Source organism: Brienomyrus brachyistius, chromosome 1 (assembly GCF_023856365.1).
Source record: "Brienomyrus brachyistius isolate T26 chromosome 1, BBRACH_0.4, whole genome shotgun sequence".
NCBI classification, from domain to species: domain Eukaryota; kingdom Metazoa; phylum Chordata; class Actinopteri; order Osteoglossiformes; family Mormyridae; genus Brienomyrus; species Brienomyrus brachyistius.
The window spans coordinates 8,533,788-8,549,916 of NC_064533.1; the positions used below are offsets into that span (position 1 = coordinate 8,533,788).

The 16,129-nt window shown below is 42.9% G+C and overlaps 1 protein-coding gene across 3 annotated transcripts in view; it reads right to left on the bottom strand.

The window, feature by feature from the left end:
* tasor2 (transcription activation suppressor family member 2) overlaps window positions 1-16,129 on the bottom strand; it is a 29,604-nt gene that overhangs the window by 8,563 nt on the left and 4,912 nt on the right. Inside the window, exons 1-13 of one of the 3 annotated variants that reach the window (XM_049023741.1) lie at window positions 14,081-16,117; window positions 13,907-13,998; window positions 13,530-13,667; window positions 13,322-13,449; window positions 12,107-12,126; window positions 11,797-11,896; window positions 11,299-11,393; window positions 11,037-11,137; window positions 10,791-10,863; window positions 10,553-10,624; window positions 8,084-10,087; window positions 746-1,562; window positions 57-519 (exon numbers count right to left, since the gene is read on the bottom strand). In XM_049023741.1, the coding sequence (XP_048879698.1) occupies window positions 57-519; window positions 746-1,562; window positions 8,084-10,087; window positions 10,553-10,624; window positions 10,791-10,863; window positions 11,037-11,137; window positions 11,299-11,393; window positions 11,797-11,896; window positions 12,107-12,126; window positions 13,322-13,449; window positions 13,530-13,595 (3,939 nt within the window). In that variant the 5' untranslated portion in view covers window positions 13,596-13,667; window positions 13,907-13,998; window positions 14,081-16,117. Of the gene's footprint in view, window positions 1-56; window positions 520-745; window positions 1,563-8,083; window positions 10,088-10,552; window positions 10,625-10,790; window positions 10,864-11,036; window positions 11,138-11,298; window positions 11,394-11,796; window positions 11,897-12,106; window positions 12,127-13,321; window positions 13,450-13,529; window positions 13,668-13,906; window positions 13,999-14,080; window positions 16,118-16,129 lie in introns of those variants that run through there. The other 2 variants (XM_049023724.1, XM_049023733.1) reach the window with 2 other exon arrangements.

A 16,129-nucleotide genomic window follows, 5' to 3' on the forward strand; every position in this document is an offset into this window, starting at 1 on the left:
ACAAAACATATTTGTGTTGACTTAGAAAAACTTAAGTAATCAAAAGGGCATCTCACCTTGCTATGAAACAATGCAACCATGCTTCTGTTGGCTGTATCTGTGATGGCCAGGTCAATCGGCTTATCAGGTTTATGGAGAGACGTTGAGCTTTCCATCTCACTGGCTACATGAGACATCTCTTCTCTACCATATTTTGGAACACTAAGGTCTAAAACGTCCAACTGGTTCTGAGAGAGGTCTAAAATTTCTGTAGTTGGACTTAAGGGCTCTTCTGATATTTTCCTTTCTTCTCTTAGGTCCAAAGGCTCAGGTTCCGTTGTGTGAAAGTCCTGTGTGAACCTGGAATACCCAGTCTTTGCTGCATGGAGGTTCCTGTCAGGGCTAGGTCCTCTTAAAATTTCCCCATCTGAGTCTGTCTGAAAGAACCTGGCGGTTGACTTACTGTAGAACAGACCAATCCACATATGAAGGATAAGGTGAACCTGCTCAATATTCTCCTCAATTCTGGAGTCCCATGGTCTGCCAAAGAGAACAAAAATCATCCAAAAATTAAACTCCATACTCAGTAAGCATGTATTGGACAAACACTAAGTACTCATTCTACATACACAAAACTGCACCTAACACTGTCACTGAGTAACTAGCATTGAAATTAAGAATTTGAACAGCTTTGAAAACGTCTGTTGTATAACAGAAACTCACATACACACATACCACAATTTGATGTTCAGAGCACAGCACATACCCATGAAGAGCCCGTGTCACCGCTTTATCCAAGGGGTCATTGGTGTACTTGCTGTCTAGACAAAACTCATATTTTTCCTTCCACAGTCGCGTAATACGTAGCAAGCCATCGACCTCCACCACTCTTCTCCAGCATCGAAACGTCCTCCTCTTGCCTTTGGAATTGCAGTGTGAGCTCTCTGCTGGTAGACGCTGCATTTCCTGTGCGCCTATTACCTCTTGACATGGGGAGGTGCCACTCTTCTCAACAACAATGGGGGAGTTACCGCAGTGGCTGTCTGTTTGACCTGATGGGACTGGGGGGGGGACCTGCGAAGACACACCTGACACACCCAACAGCAGACAGGAGGGGGGCAGTGAGTAAGAGTGCTCTTTAGAAATGACCAAAAGTAGTTCTCCAGTCACAATCACACCCTTGGGGGATGGGGATTTGATGGGGAGGTTCCTCTTAGTTCGCCGAGGCCTACGCTTGGGCAACGGATGTCCCAGCAAGGAGTGAAGGACAGATCCGGCCACGGTGTCATCATCTGTGCCGGTGCCACAATTTTGCCCCCCGGGGGCCAGCTTCGCTCCAAGAACTGGGCTGAGGCCCTGTAGGAGTTTATCATCATTGGCGCTAAGGGCTAAATCGGCCAACAAAGTGAGTGCATCGGGGGACTGGCTGGCGGCCACTTCCGGACTACGACTGCCCAAAAACAAGGCGCCGCTAACGCCTCCTCCCCCCCGATCCCCACTAGCGGCAGAATTGTGTCCCTGGGCCTGGGGTTGTGTTAGTTTGTCACTGCCATATGAAGCGGTTGTGTCAAAATTGAACCACCCTGTAAGAGAACAAGAGAGCAGAGAGAGAAAAAAAGACAGAAAACAGTGTGGTGAAAAACAAACAAAGCAGCAGACTGCAGTCTATCTCTGCAGCATGAATCAGCTTGACTAAGATAAACCCAATGATGACTTAAGCAATGTTCCTTGCTTTGGTGCTATTCTTCCTGAAGGTTTTTTCCTCAAACTTTATGCTGCAAAAAGCATGGTTTTAAACATTCCCCCTTTTACAATTAGACAAGCAGAACATGAAGGAGCTATTTTGCATTGTTTTGTTTCCCTATTTAGTTGTCACTGAGAAATCACTTTATAGGAAAATACTGAATGAAGAAAGTGACATGGCACAAAGAAATGGTTGCAAGAGTTTAAAACAGCAGACAGAAAACCATCAGAAAGGAAAGGAGATGAGATATGCAAACACCACGGCCGAATCTAGAAGTGGACAGGGGTTGGCAATATCCACCCAAATTTCGAGAGGGTGCTTATCGCAAAACCAATAGGTCCAGCCACACCCCAGCTCAGATCCAGTCCCACCCCAACTAGTTCATTAAACACATGCTAATGGTAAATAGCTGGCTGCCAAACACATGGCAAATCACCCTAGGTCAGGGGTCTCCAACTCCGGTCCTGGAGAGCTACTGTCCAGTAGGTTTTCTATCCTACCTGGCTTCTGATGAGCCACACATGTTCTCAGGTAAATACCAGGAGAACAGGTGTGGCTCATCAGAAGCCAAGTGGGACAGAAAACCTACTGGATAGTAGCTCTCCAGGACCGGAGTTGGAGATCCCTTCCCTAGGTGTTTTTTGGTTACAGTAAGAGTCTTATTGGATTGGGTAATGCATATTTCTCTAACTTTTTAAAGATCTAATTCGGAAAAAAAACAAAGTACGGTCGACCCTTGAATAATGTGAGGGTTAGTGGCACAGAAACCCCCATATAGTCAAAAATTCACATAGAACTTTTGACTCCACAAAAACTTAACTATTCGTAGTCTACTGGTGATTAGAAGCTTTACTGATAAAGTATTCATTGATTTAAGTTATATGTAAAGTATTATAGATTTTAATGTAAGAATACAGTGCAGATAGAGAAAAAATGCTTTAAGTTGCAATACCTTAAGTTTCCTTCATGCTCTTACAAAAAATATTGCGAGTCCCACACACCCCTTTCCAGTGAACTCATGACCCCCATGCTCTCCCAATCCGTCTACTGACTTCACATGAATGTCACTGCTAAGGTAAGTGAACCTCTTGATGAGGTTGACACACTCTTCGCAAAGACATACCACTGACAATTGGGCTAAGAGATCATTAAAGGCCTGGATCTTGGTTTTGACTCGCAAACCCAGACACTCAGACTCCTCACTCAGTCTCTCGGTGATCCCTAATCAAAGCCTTGGAGCAGATCATAGCATCACCTGCAAAGTCAAGATCAATAACTCTTTCCTCACCACATATGCCCCACAGCTGCTGGACCCCATGACCCTGCTAGTACCCGGTCCATGCAAGCACTGAACAGAGTAGAAGCAAGAAAACACCCCTGATGAACCCCAAAATCCACTGGGAAAAATGCAGGTTTTACCTCTACTTTACACAGCAAAGTCAGGTGTGTCTTTCTTTTGCACAGCACAAAGACATCCGCGTTTGCACTCGATAAGAACCCTCAGTGCCAGGACATGATCGATAGTAGACTTCACAGGTGTAAAACCAAAGTACTTTAGTTGCTGGTAGGCAAGCAAGTGATCCCAGATCCTGTTGAGGATGATTCCAACAAAGACCATACCCGGCACTGAGAGCAGTTTTATCCCTTGTAGTTGCCGCAATCCAAGCGACCACTTTCCCTTTCAAGATAGGAATAACAAGTCCCGTTTTCCAGTCGGTTGGGATGATGCCCGTCTCCCAAATGGAAGCAACGATTGCTTGCAATGCAAGCAAAAGCCTTACCGTCTATTATTATATTAAAAAGAGCCATTGTATCGGAATCTGCATTGGTATCGACAGTTGTGTAGCACAATTGGATCAGAACTGAAAAAAAATGTGGATCGGCCCAATCCCTACTAGCAACACCAACACAACCCACAGCACCCTTCGGCATTTCATCACGGAAGATCTCCCACATCACCCATTTCTGCAAGTTCCTCATTAGAAACAGCCTGATCTGAGTCTGGCCAGGTCCAGCCTCAGTCTCTTAGTAGGTGGTAGCTTACTGGACCTAAGCTGTATCTTCAGAGTAGTAACAACAAGTCCAATGACGTAGCTCAGGGCACTGGAACCAGGATCCAGCAACCCGCAGATCCAGGGGTCCAGCAGTCCTCATAGTTAGCCCTGTCAGTACCAGTGGTTGGACTGAAGTCACTCATGACCAGAGGAGAGTCACCACATGGGCACCCGTCAACCACTAAGTAAAGTTATGAGTAAAATGTCTCCCTCACAAAGATATCATTCGACGTAGTCGGAGCACACACAGAAACAGAGAAGAATTCCAAAGAGTGTCTTAATACGAATCTCAAAATACGCTTGTTGAAAAGAATGACATCAAACACCATCACCAGGAGCCAATCCGCCATAGCAACTGCTACTACTTGAGTAAGGCAACCATCAGAGGGATCAGATCAACTGGTGTACCCACCTCCAGAGATCTGGCCACTCCTCAGTCTGCATAACTCAAACACACTGAAACGCAGAGTTTACGAAGCTCCACGGACAGCAAGGGAAGACGGTCGTCGCACTGAAGGGACAAGATGTTTCAAGTTCCTACCCGGATGGGCTGCCTCAAATTAAGACCTGACTGCTACCATGTAGTGGCCCGATGCTTTGGCACCACCCCAGTTCAGATGTCCACCAAACCTGACCCCACTGGCCCCTTAGCAGTTTCGAGAATGGCCGTGCTTGCGATTATTTTTTTATGATTTATGAATTAGATCTGCCGTGACAGAAGTGTAGCAAAGATCAAGTGTAAAAAGACAGCCAATTGAGAGGTCCAGAGGTGTAACTGATGACTTATCAGTATATACAGCTCTTGGAGCAAAATGAATATCTATGTGCGCATTTACAGATTTGTCCACACATCCTTCTTATTCCACTAACCATGTGCTATGCTTGACACTTGTCTATCTACACAATGGTAGACATACAGAGCTGTACAGAAAGATATAGATCTTTCAAAACACGTAGTTTACATTCCCACTCTACTAATTCCTTATGTAGAAAAAACAAAACATATCATGACATAATTGTCGTTCTCAAGATAACAGAAAAAAAAAAAAACCCACCGCGAGGGGACTTGTCAGCTTCTATAGAGAAACTACTCATGCAGAGATGATTAGTGTCCATCCTACAGAAATGCAGTTATTTTGAGAACTAAATAAAAAAAAGGTTTTTTAAAAAAAAAAAAAAAAAAAACACGTTAAAAGTGGATCTGCGCTGCCTAAACCAGTGTTATTCAAGGGTCGCCGGTATATTAATATACAAACATGGCCATCTATAGAGTTTGGTCTGCCATCTTTGATTATTTTTCCCAGTTGACAGCTCTCTTTGGATATTTGTATAAATGCAATTTCACTGGCTGGCAGAGGGGTGACGCTTCACTAGGTCCAGAGAGGTGGAGCTGGATCTAGAGGTGGCTGTGCAGTAAGTACCGCATACAAATTTCTGCTCTGCCCGCCCAAGGGGTTGTATTAAGCCGACTTCAATGTCAAAGTATGCAGAAATGAAAACGAGGTGGCAGCCATTTTACCAGGGAACGGGTAAGGCGACCATGACTATTTACTGTGTGTTTGGCTGTAGCAACAGCAGCAAGAAAAAAGTACCTTCAGTTAGTTAAAATCAAGGACATGAAACTGAAGAAATAGTGGAACGGTGACAGAAAGCTTGGCTAAAAGCCAAAACTTGAACAATGGTACTATCAGATAGTGGCACGTTGTGTGTTCTGAACATTTCCTACAGGCAGAGATAGGCAGAATTTCAATTACATGTACTTAACACACATGTTTATTTACTTTTGAGTATTTTCTAATTTGTATTCTGCTCAATAAAAAAGACAATCTGTAACAAAGTACTTTGAGAGGTTGTATTTTATGTACCTAAAATATGTAAAATGTGATTTTATTTTCTGTCAATTTAAGAACCTTCATCACCAGACTTACAGACGTTTAAATACAACCCATCACCATCTTTAGCAACAATCGAAGGAAAGAAGCTGCTTTGGTGATTGGTGCAAACTGTTTTTTTTTGTGTATGTCTTACCTGACCGTAAGTCAAAGTGGGAATTTCACACATTATGATAATTTATGAAAGCAAGCCTCACTGCGCTTGTATTTAGACTTTATAGTCAACTGTGGTGGTAGATTATTTCCTTCAAATATTAACAAGAAATGACTCGCCCCTTTTGCCTGAAGAAAATACAGCTTTTCACGGACCTGAGCACTCGTTATAAATTTTGTTTATATGAAATTTTCTTTAACGTTGAAAAGAAGCATCGAACTTGGCACATCTGAGCAACGTAGGACATCTTTGACATTCCCTGGTAAAATGGTCACTATGCACAAACTGATGTAATACACATACAGCTTAATACAAGCCATCGATCAACTTTATTCTGCCTCATTTGAATGTATATTTCATTCATGCAATCAGAAGCTGGCAATTTCCAGTTTTCTGATTAGATGGTTGGACAGAATAACGGTGATGCCTTAACTCAGACATCATTCTGTGGAGTAATTGTACTTGTCCGTGATAGTGAAAGAGGAATATTAGTTCATTCTTATTAAAGCTTGTTCTTGTTGAAATTTTTTTGTCATTGTTGCTGTAGTTTGTTGTAGCATTGTATTAAAGATCTTTGGCTGTAGTGGTTTAGTTTACTAAGCAGCTCACTAGCTAAAGTTACTGTTAGCTAGCAAGTTGGGTGATATATCGATAATATGTTCACAACAATCATTTCATCATCAATTTGAATATCATACGATATAGCCTCAATACATGCTTCTTTTGCATAATTAACAGTTATAAAGCATTATTTTTACACAAATTCCAAAAAGGTATGAGTGTGTTGTTGGGATAATTTATCATTACACCTGTTAGTTAGTTCCATAACTACGAGTAAAAGAATTTGGTCATAATCAGAAAAACTAAAAACCACCATCATATTTTCTACATATGAATTTTACAATAGTATGATAAATATCAATATCGTGAAAATCTCTGAAAATATTGTGATATTTTTAGGACATCCTCAGTCAAACACATACTGTTGCTGTTTTCTAAAAAAAAGTTTTTTTGTATGATTTATCTACAACTATACTTTAGTTTGCAATCCATTGCAATCCATTTCAGGTTCTGAATCTGTTTAAGGGAAATTCTAAGAGAATTTTAAGCAAAAATGGAACACTGAAATAATAAAGAATTATCATGATATAATTCTGATATGAAAGAAATGACCATGATGAAATATTTTGTTATATCACCCAGCTCTACTAGCAAGCTCACTAAACGGCATTTAACATTTGACAAGTTGCTAACATTATTTATACTGAACGCTGTTATCAAAGTTACCTGGTTATGTTATTAGGTTATGGTGCTTAAAGTAGCCATAAACAGTCATTTTCGGTTCCCAAACGAAAGCTTGCAACCAGCAATTCAGCTACAGCTGCTGTTAAACAACCAGGCTTTGGAACCTGTGCCTTCAGATCAAGTGGGCAGTTCCAGCAGAGTTACACTGTCCCTGCCCGATTTGCATAAATACAGTGCACGTCTAGGAGTCGTTCCTGCTGATGAAAACCATCTCAGCAATCTGAACAGTGCACCAGCCCAACCAGTACTAAAAGTCAGTCCTACATGAATTTTAAGTCAGACATCTTGTGCCAGTAATCAGAGCTGGTGCTTATAATTTTAACTCCAAATTTGCCTTTATCATGCCAGTATATAGGCTTAAGTTAAAGTTTATGTTTAATTATCGGATACTTCTATCCAAAGCACCTTACAGAAATCACATAATATTAATAACAATAATGATATAATTCTACAATAATAATTATTATTGTTGTCTTTACTGATTAGAGTGATGTCTATGAGAGCATAATGTAGAGTTTACAAATAGTTCAAACACGAAATACTAGTATGTTCATGTGACCCAACTATTTCTTTGGTCATAAGGTCCATTGTGTAAAAAGGTGCCCACCCAAAATTTCTAACTGCCTCTCAGGCCTGTCAAATAGCCATCTATGAGATCCAGGCCTGTGAAATAGCCATCATTTAGTTCAAACACCAAGCCAAAATAATGATCATCATAAATCATTCCCTGTACAGTAATGTACACAGATAACTAAAAGCTTATCTTTTTAGAAAGACATTTAGTATTTTATAGTAAAATCTAGTATTTTTATTTTATTGTATTTTATTACACTATTTTTTACTTTGTAGCACTTTGAAATTGCTAAAATATAAAGTGCAATATAAATAAAATTTATTGTTATTATTATATTATTAACCTCAGGAAATTTCAGAATGTCTAACCCATCAAACCTACCGTTTTCTTTCATATACTTCGTTATTCTGTTCCTTAGCTGCTTCTTCAGTGGTTTGACCAATTTCTCAATCTCTGTCATGGTGACAGGACTTGGGCTCTTCTGAATACACTGTGTTCCATCAGAATCCGCAATGTCCGACTTCCTTGGGATACCCCTTCTCAGCCAGTTCCTTACCTTGGAGTTTCCTTCAGCCCTTTCCACCTGTACCCCAAGCTCAGGGTCCGAGCCCAAAGCCTTTCTCAGGCTAGAGTCAGACAAAATGTTTGCAAGTGTTGGGGCCACAGTGTTACCGCAGTTGATGTTGAGATTCTCTGCTTCATTCTCACTCAAACAGCTTTTGCCCCTCTTTGGCCGAGGTCCTGCATTGCTCAGGATGGCTGGTTCTTTAGTATCCCCTAATACAGTCAACAGTGGACTTATCAGACACAGCGGATGTTTTCTTTTTCCCTTCTGGTGGGCTGTACTAATAAATAGTTCTGGCTGCTTCTTATCTGTGATGTTGGTATGAGGAGGGGCATTTGATTGTACTCCTTTGTTTGCAATAGATTCTGAGATAAAAGGTGTGACCGTATCTACATTAGGCTGAAGGACTTGGCCATCTCCCCTGGCCATGCACAAAGTCTGTCTACTTGCTACCTCCATGCCAACAGCTTCTGTATCTCCCTTTTCTACTGTCACCGCCATAGATGGGGCTTCCATGTCTACAGTCGGTCCACGGTCCACCTTCTCAGAAGGCTGTACTTCTTTGTCCCTGGTCTCCTCAGATACAATTTGTCCTCTGTGCTTTGTCTTTCTGAGTGTAGGCCGTCCATCTACTTTCCTTAGTGATGGAGCCAATCTAGCAGCACCTTCTGTTGCTGGAGCTTGACCACTCACTAAAGGTGACACATGTTGCTCTGCTGCTTCTATCAGCACAGCTTGATTATCTACGCACTCCCTGGGTGAAAGTTCTGCCCTCTCTTTCGGAACGAGTGGGCTATCTGTTCCTGCACCAGTTTCTTTGCTTATAACATCCATTACTCTTTCCACGTCTGTCATAGACACAGTAGAACTGGTAATGTCTTGGGAGCCATGAGGAATAAAAACCCGACCACAGTCAGTGATGATGGTTCTCAGACCATATTGGTAAGTCTTCCTCTTTAACGTGTTCGGCTGTATGGTGGCTGATTCAGTCTTCTCCACGAAACTCTCACCCACGGGGGCCTCCTGACTGGCAATGTTCAAGTTCCCCTTTCTTCTCTTTCTCCTTCTACTCTTGCGCTTTGCAGTTTGTCGAATGATCAACAATGGTGCGACCCTCTTGGTGGTGTCCTCGGCCAAGGGCAATTCCTGTGACGAGGAACTGGCCAGGGTTCCTGAAATCTGTACAGAACAGTCAAGGCTGGCCAACTCCGGGCCATCAAACATCCCCTCAGTCTCTTTCCTAACCAGGGTCTGAGGCTCTTCCCTTAAGGTTTTCCCTCCTCCCACTACCACACTTCCCAACTCTGCCCCAGGCATGCAAATGGAATCCTGATTCTCCCTCAACCCTTCTTCCAAGTTCACATTATTGCAAGAACCTTTGGCAGTAGCAGGTGCATCATCCGGGGATGAGATGCAGTAGTATGTGTCATCGTCTAGGTCAATAACCTCATCATCCTTTCCAACTTCCAACAGTTCCATGACTCTTGTTATGGGCAAGGAATAGTCCTCTGGCTGGTTCAGGTATGACAAGAGACGCAGACGGCTGGCTTCTGTGGTCCCTGGAGCACTGCGGAGGTGCTTGGATACATCCGGCACGTCATACTGGTCCGGATAAATGCTGGCCTCCTGAGAGGGGCTGTCACGCATCCCCGGCTGGATAAGGGCAGCATAGTTCTGTAGGTGCCTTTCCACCAGGTAGCATGGCGCCTCCTGTTGGTCGGAAGGACACTTCTCAACCTCAGCCTCAGCGTAGGTCAACCCTGGCAAGGCCTTTAATATCTCAGATGGGAGAAGAAGTTTGGATCTCCAGTTTTTCATGTCTACAGAGATAATAGAAAACAGAATCAATTCACCAAATTATAGGCATCTGCAGATCTGCAGGTACGGCCTCACACATCTGCAAATAAATGCATAATAATTAAGAATTGTTCATGAACCTGAAGCTGAAAAACCAAATATATTCTGAAAAATTTATTGCATTGAAATAAAACTTTAACCACTGGGGTGTACCTATTTCAAATAAGTAGTTTGCGTTTAGCAAAAGATGTGCTATTTATGAATTTAAACCCTGACAAATGTACGTACCGTGCTAGTTATCTGTGTGCGTCATAGTTTATATTCATCTATTTATAAATTTTTGGATGTCATTCTTTGAAATATGTGTTTTGTTTTCAATTGTTTTTCATTTTATGGCCCCTAGCTGCATCATGGAAATGAATTTCTCCCTGAAACGAATCTATCAATTTGATCTATCTGCATAAGAGGCTTGAGTGACGTGCCATTACCTTTCTGGACAACTCTAGAGTTCTGGAACACAAAGAGACCTTGGAGAACATCTTCCTGGCGTGACATAGTGTCTGAAAATGTTCAGAAATATGGTTCTTTTAAGGCAGGTAAGAAAAAAATAAAAAATTTACCAATATACTCAATAAAAAATACCCAATCTCAGACTTTCCTAAAACATTAACTTCAAAAGGTATGTAGCTTTTTGAAACTCCTGTTCAAATCAAAACACTGACGTACCTTCATAGGTGAGGAAAAAAGATGAGTATATGAAAACCAGGAAGCCTGAGTCATTCAGCCTCAGGATGAGTGCCTTGAGGATATAAAATAAAAATTTTCCATGACTACAGAACAAAACAAACAACAAAGAGGACCCCGTGCTTATATATATACACACACACACACACACACACACACACACACACATATATATATATGTATATATATCTGGATGGAGCGAATCTATTCAAAAGAGGCTCAACTCACCAGATCTCTATCCTTCAGTTCCTGTGCGAGTTGAGAAAGCCGTTCCTCAGCTGTCAGTGAGAAGACGGCATGCCGACTACAATACCAGCCCTCAAAGCAAACTACAGAAAAAAATAAATAAATCAGGCAATGACATGCTTTTATGCTCCTTACTGGGTTTGACCCTTGAACTGCAGGTAGAATAGAGAAGCAGGACCCTCACCCTACCCTGCCTATTAACACATGCCTGAAAAGTCAACACAAATGGCCACCTGGCCCATACCTTCACTGCAGAAGCAGGTCTCGAAGACGGCTTGTGGTAGCAGTTTCTTCAGGTCGGAGAGTCTGATCAAATGTTCAATATTCAAGGTAGCTGGTCTATATTTGAGGAAAAACACACACATACACACACACACCATATTAGTCAGCAACAATGGTGATTCTTGCAGTTTTTAAAATCAAACAAAACTACTCATGGTTACCCAAAAATGAGAATACAGTGGAAACCTAAGAAGAGAACCAGATACTTCAGAGTGGAGTCTCAAGCACACCACCAAATACACACTCCTAGGGATATTTTGGAGGGTTCTGCTGTTGTTCATGTGTACCTAGAAAGCGTATGACTGCTAAAGGGTAATGAGTATGCATGTCGGTAATAAGAGGGTGGGGTGGCACAGGGACTGGTTGAGTGACGAGGTGGAGAACAGGTCCAGGCAGTATGGTGAGTGACAGATGCAGGTGCTAGGTGACAGCGGAGAGCAGGGTGCTACTCGTTACTCACAGTTGGGTCGGCAGCACTGCACCAGCACTGGATCTCAGGACCACGGGGAAAATCAGGGACCCGACCTGGAGCTGACCACTCCAGGGCTGGTAGTGAGCCACTATCCACCATCAGACCCAACATCATCATTATCACGCGCATCATTATCACAAGATCCTCTGCATTAGAACTACCAAACAACTACTGAATCCACTACACCCTGCATGGTTTCCCACTGGTGAAGCTTAAAAACCGTCTATATACTCTACACAATAACAAAAGCTTCAGTCGCATGACTGGAGTAACACCCCAGTAATATTTAAATACATACCTGTTTTCTTCAGGGTGATACTGGAGAGGAAAAAAAAAACAAAGCACAAGAAAATCCATAAAAGATGCTTCTCAAACTGTTACGATAAAAAACTTAAAAGTATGCAACTAAGCAGATTTAATATTTAAGTATCTAAATGTAGTATTTGAAATCTTTTTTTTTTTTTTATCAGAGGGCATGTGAAACCAATTCACGTGTTAAAGGAAATCTTTAATGATACTATGCTTGTGCGTACACTCAATCCTGCTGCAAGGCGACTAATGCATTCCTGAAAAACCTTGCGTTCAATAACAGCAATAATAATTATAATAATAATAGATACAGTTATTGATGTTATATGGGTAAATATAACTAAATATAACCCCCATCTTGCTGTGAGGGGCAGCCACCTGTTGCGGAGCCCAGGGAGCTGAGGGTTAAGGGCCTTGCTCAAGAGACCACAGATGTGCCGAGGCCGGGCGTGAACCAGCGACCTTCTGATCACGGGCTTAGCCCACTCAGCCACAAACTGCCCCCGTGTATTAAAATAGACGTATCCAATGGGAAAAATGGGGTTTGGGGAATGTGACTACAAAACTTACACCAAATGAAATGAATTAAATAGAATAATGGCTAATAATGTAATTATACGCATTTTAAAGAAGAAATAGTAAGACATTAATAAATTACATCATAAACTTCCATTTATGGAGGCCCGTGAGTAACATGAGAATCGCCCATTAACCGCTTCAACCAAACGTGCTGAAATCGGTGACGCTAACTGAGAGTCGGGTGTATTGAGACACAGCCACCCTGCGGCCGGACATGCACACAGCACACATACCCCAGATGATGGTATGTGGAGGAGCACTGAAGGCAACATAGCTACAGACACTCTACAAAAAGCAAGTGAATTAATTTGTTAAATATTTGGGGATTTTTGGAAACTGAGACTTTGACTAGTGCAATGTGTTCATGTACAAAAAACTGAATTCTTTAAATATGAAAACCGATTCACTGAAAAGAACCAGTTCAAAAGAATGACCCCTTCACAAATCGGACAACATAACATAATTTTAAAAATAAATAAATACATCACTTAAAAGTCAATTATCAATTTTAAGTCCACACATCCCTGGAAATACAAGGTTTCTTTCCTTAATGACATGGGATCAGCATTGTAGACAGACAGTAACACTGACATGCAGCCGTTAGCGTGTGGATTACAAGGTTCACCTCTGCTCCTGTAGCACCGAGGTGGTGGGCACAGTCTCGCCGTAGGTGAACGCCACGGCAGCAAAGGGACACGCGTGGCGGGGGCGTTTGGCCTGGGGGTCCCCGGGGCACAGCTCGTACAGGTAATACTGCAGCATGGGCATGAGTGTTAACAGCATGGCGGGGGGAGGTAGAGCAGGAAGTGAGGTGTCTCGGCCGGCTCGCTCACCTGGGTGCGCTCGTACGCCAGGAAGGAGCAGGTTGTGGGGGAGACAGTGGAGATCTGTTCCGACATGTGGCAGTCGAAGCCCGGTGTCGGTTGGGTGTAGTTCTGCGTGTAGTTCTCCGCGACGGCTTTGACCCTGCCCTGTGGGACAATGGCGGAGAATGTCTCACCAGCATATCTGTATAGCACCTTCTCTGAGGAACTATACGTCTACACAAGGATTCCTATGTGAAAGTGCATGTGTGCCAGAGAAGCTCTACACCCAGGGCCTCCTCAGCTCAACGGCTTTCTGGAATGTAAGAATGTGCTGGCAGTACTAAATATGCCAACAGCAGTCATGTCAGTCAGAAAAACCCCCCAAATCCTAGTGCCTTCATTACCTTGGTCAACTTGAACACGACGATGTAGCCAGTCTTCCTCTGATACCAGGGGTTCAGGTCCAGGCAGTCAGAGTACTTTGAGATATAAACACCTGTAAACAACAAAAATAACAACATTTACAGGAGAACAACCCCCCCCCCAGGGATATACCACCAGTAATACCACAGTAATACCATCTGTGATGTTTCAAAATGTGCGAAGTATCGCAGTGTCACAGAACCACACGTCCAGCTTCACTCTTCCATTCCGTTGCTGCGCTCCATTCTTAAGTAAATGTCAGCTTCCATCAGCAGAGAGAGTTTAGGAACTTAGCAGCAGCGAGGACCCTAAGGGTGGACCAGCCTGTTTTACAGGTTATCCATGTTTGCATGCTGAAGAATGACTTGAACCCCCATCCCTGAGTCTCATTTAGCTGCTGGCATACACCGCATTCTGAAGCAAGCACAATCTTTCTGAGAACTGAAACAAAACAGAATGAAAAGAACTCCCATAATGCCCTCTCCTTCCGGAACAATCGTTTCCCTGGTGACTGGCGGTTTCTGCTATCTGGAACCTGGAAACTATTTACCGTACGTGCAGTTTGACCTACCCTGCCCCCCTTTCCTGCTTTTTTCTATAATTTTTTCGAAAAGGAATCTCCAGATAATGCTTGCATCCCTTTCCAATTTTACTTATTTTGGTATTTTTGCTAGCATGTTAAACGCAGTGAACGGGGAAGGGTCTGTTACATTATACGGGTTTGCTGTGTAGCTGTAAAGGACGAATGTATTGTGTGCTACGTTACCTGTTGTATGGCTTTATCTATAGCAATTATGCTATTTGTTCAAAAGAAAATTTCCTTTGAGACCATAAAAATTAATCTAATCTAAATCCAAAACCGTGTTCTGATTCAGCACAGCCACCAGCGTGACTCCAACCTGCCAGCGACTAATTCCTCAAACCAAGCCATACGACTCGCAAAGGTTTCGGGTTAACAGCAGTCAGCCCGATAGTAACCATTTCCCCAAACTGAGCTGCCTAACTGACAAGGGTTTGGTAAGTTGATTGCTTCAGCCATTGGTATATTTCCCTAAATACCATTCAGGTATGTAAAATAAACTGCAGATTGCCTTGTGAAACCTACGAGTTCTATGGTATTTAGCCGCTTTGGTACGGATGCTAATAGCCAGAACACAGAGCGCCTCAGTGCTGTGCCTCTGTTGTCAAAGCCTCAACAGCTCCCCAGCTAACACAATGCAAAGCATTATGCAAGCGTTGCGCAATACCATTTCGAGACAAATTCAAAAAGGCTGCTGGTACTTTAGCGCCGAGCGGGCCGTGCTTGCATCAGGCACCGCCCACGCGCATTAGCTCGCTGGTGGCACTGCCACTTAGGGTCATGAGGTAGACTGTGTTCGGAAAACAAACCTCCCGACAGCCACTCAGTCAACGACAGAGGTGCCTGACATTTGAACAAACTCCAGTCTCACATGGCATGGGAACTTTAACAGTGTGTGCGTGTGTGTGTGTAGAAAAAAAGTAGCCTGTAAATGAACTACCTAAGCAGAAAGAACTAGATCAAGCTCCAGGACTGTGGTTTTCAGCCAGAAAACCTCAAAGGTACAGGGACAAACCAAGACGTGAAATTAACCAAATGGTCCTTTAGTTGGAATGGCATGTATAGAAAAGTTCCCTAAAATAAAGACAAATGTGGAAAGTTTCTGTGATGCTTCACGATTCTCTGAATGGATTTAGATGCAGTGGCTGCGTGCATTTGAATAATACACAGGCCTCATTGATGCCTGTTCATGCGGACATGCTCCTTCTCAGACTGACTGTCATTGTAAAACCGGCTCTCCTATAAATAACACAGTAAGAGTGCACATGGGGAACCGCTCAGCTATAGGGTTCTGCTGGCTATGCATCGCCTGACCTTCCAGTTTCATGCGAGGCCCTCTCACCTTCTCATAATCAAGGAGCAGCTTACTAAATTTACTAAAAATAGTACACAGCAGTGTCCTGAATCTAAACTGACCAGTCTTTCCAACAAGACAGGAAACTAACCCAGAAGCTGGGAAACTGCATTCTGATGCACATTGTTTAATTCCTTTTCCCAGGCTCACATTTTCCCAGCTTCATTCCTCATATCAGCCAGTGGGAGGCCCTGGTTAGCTTCTTCCCTCTGTCCCTCCTCTCGCCTCCTCTGCCCCACAAAGCAGCACGGAACTCTTTCGCTTTCATTT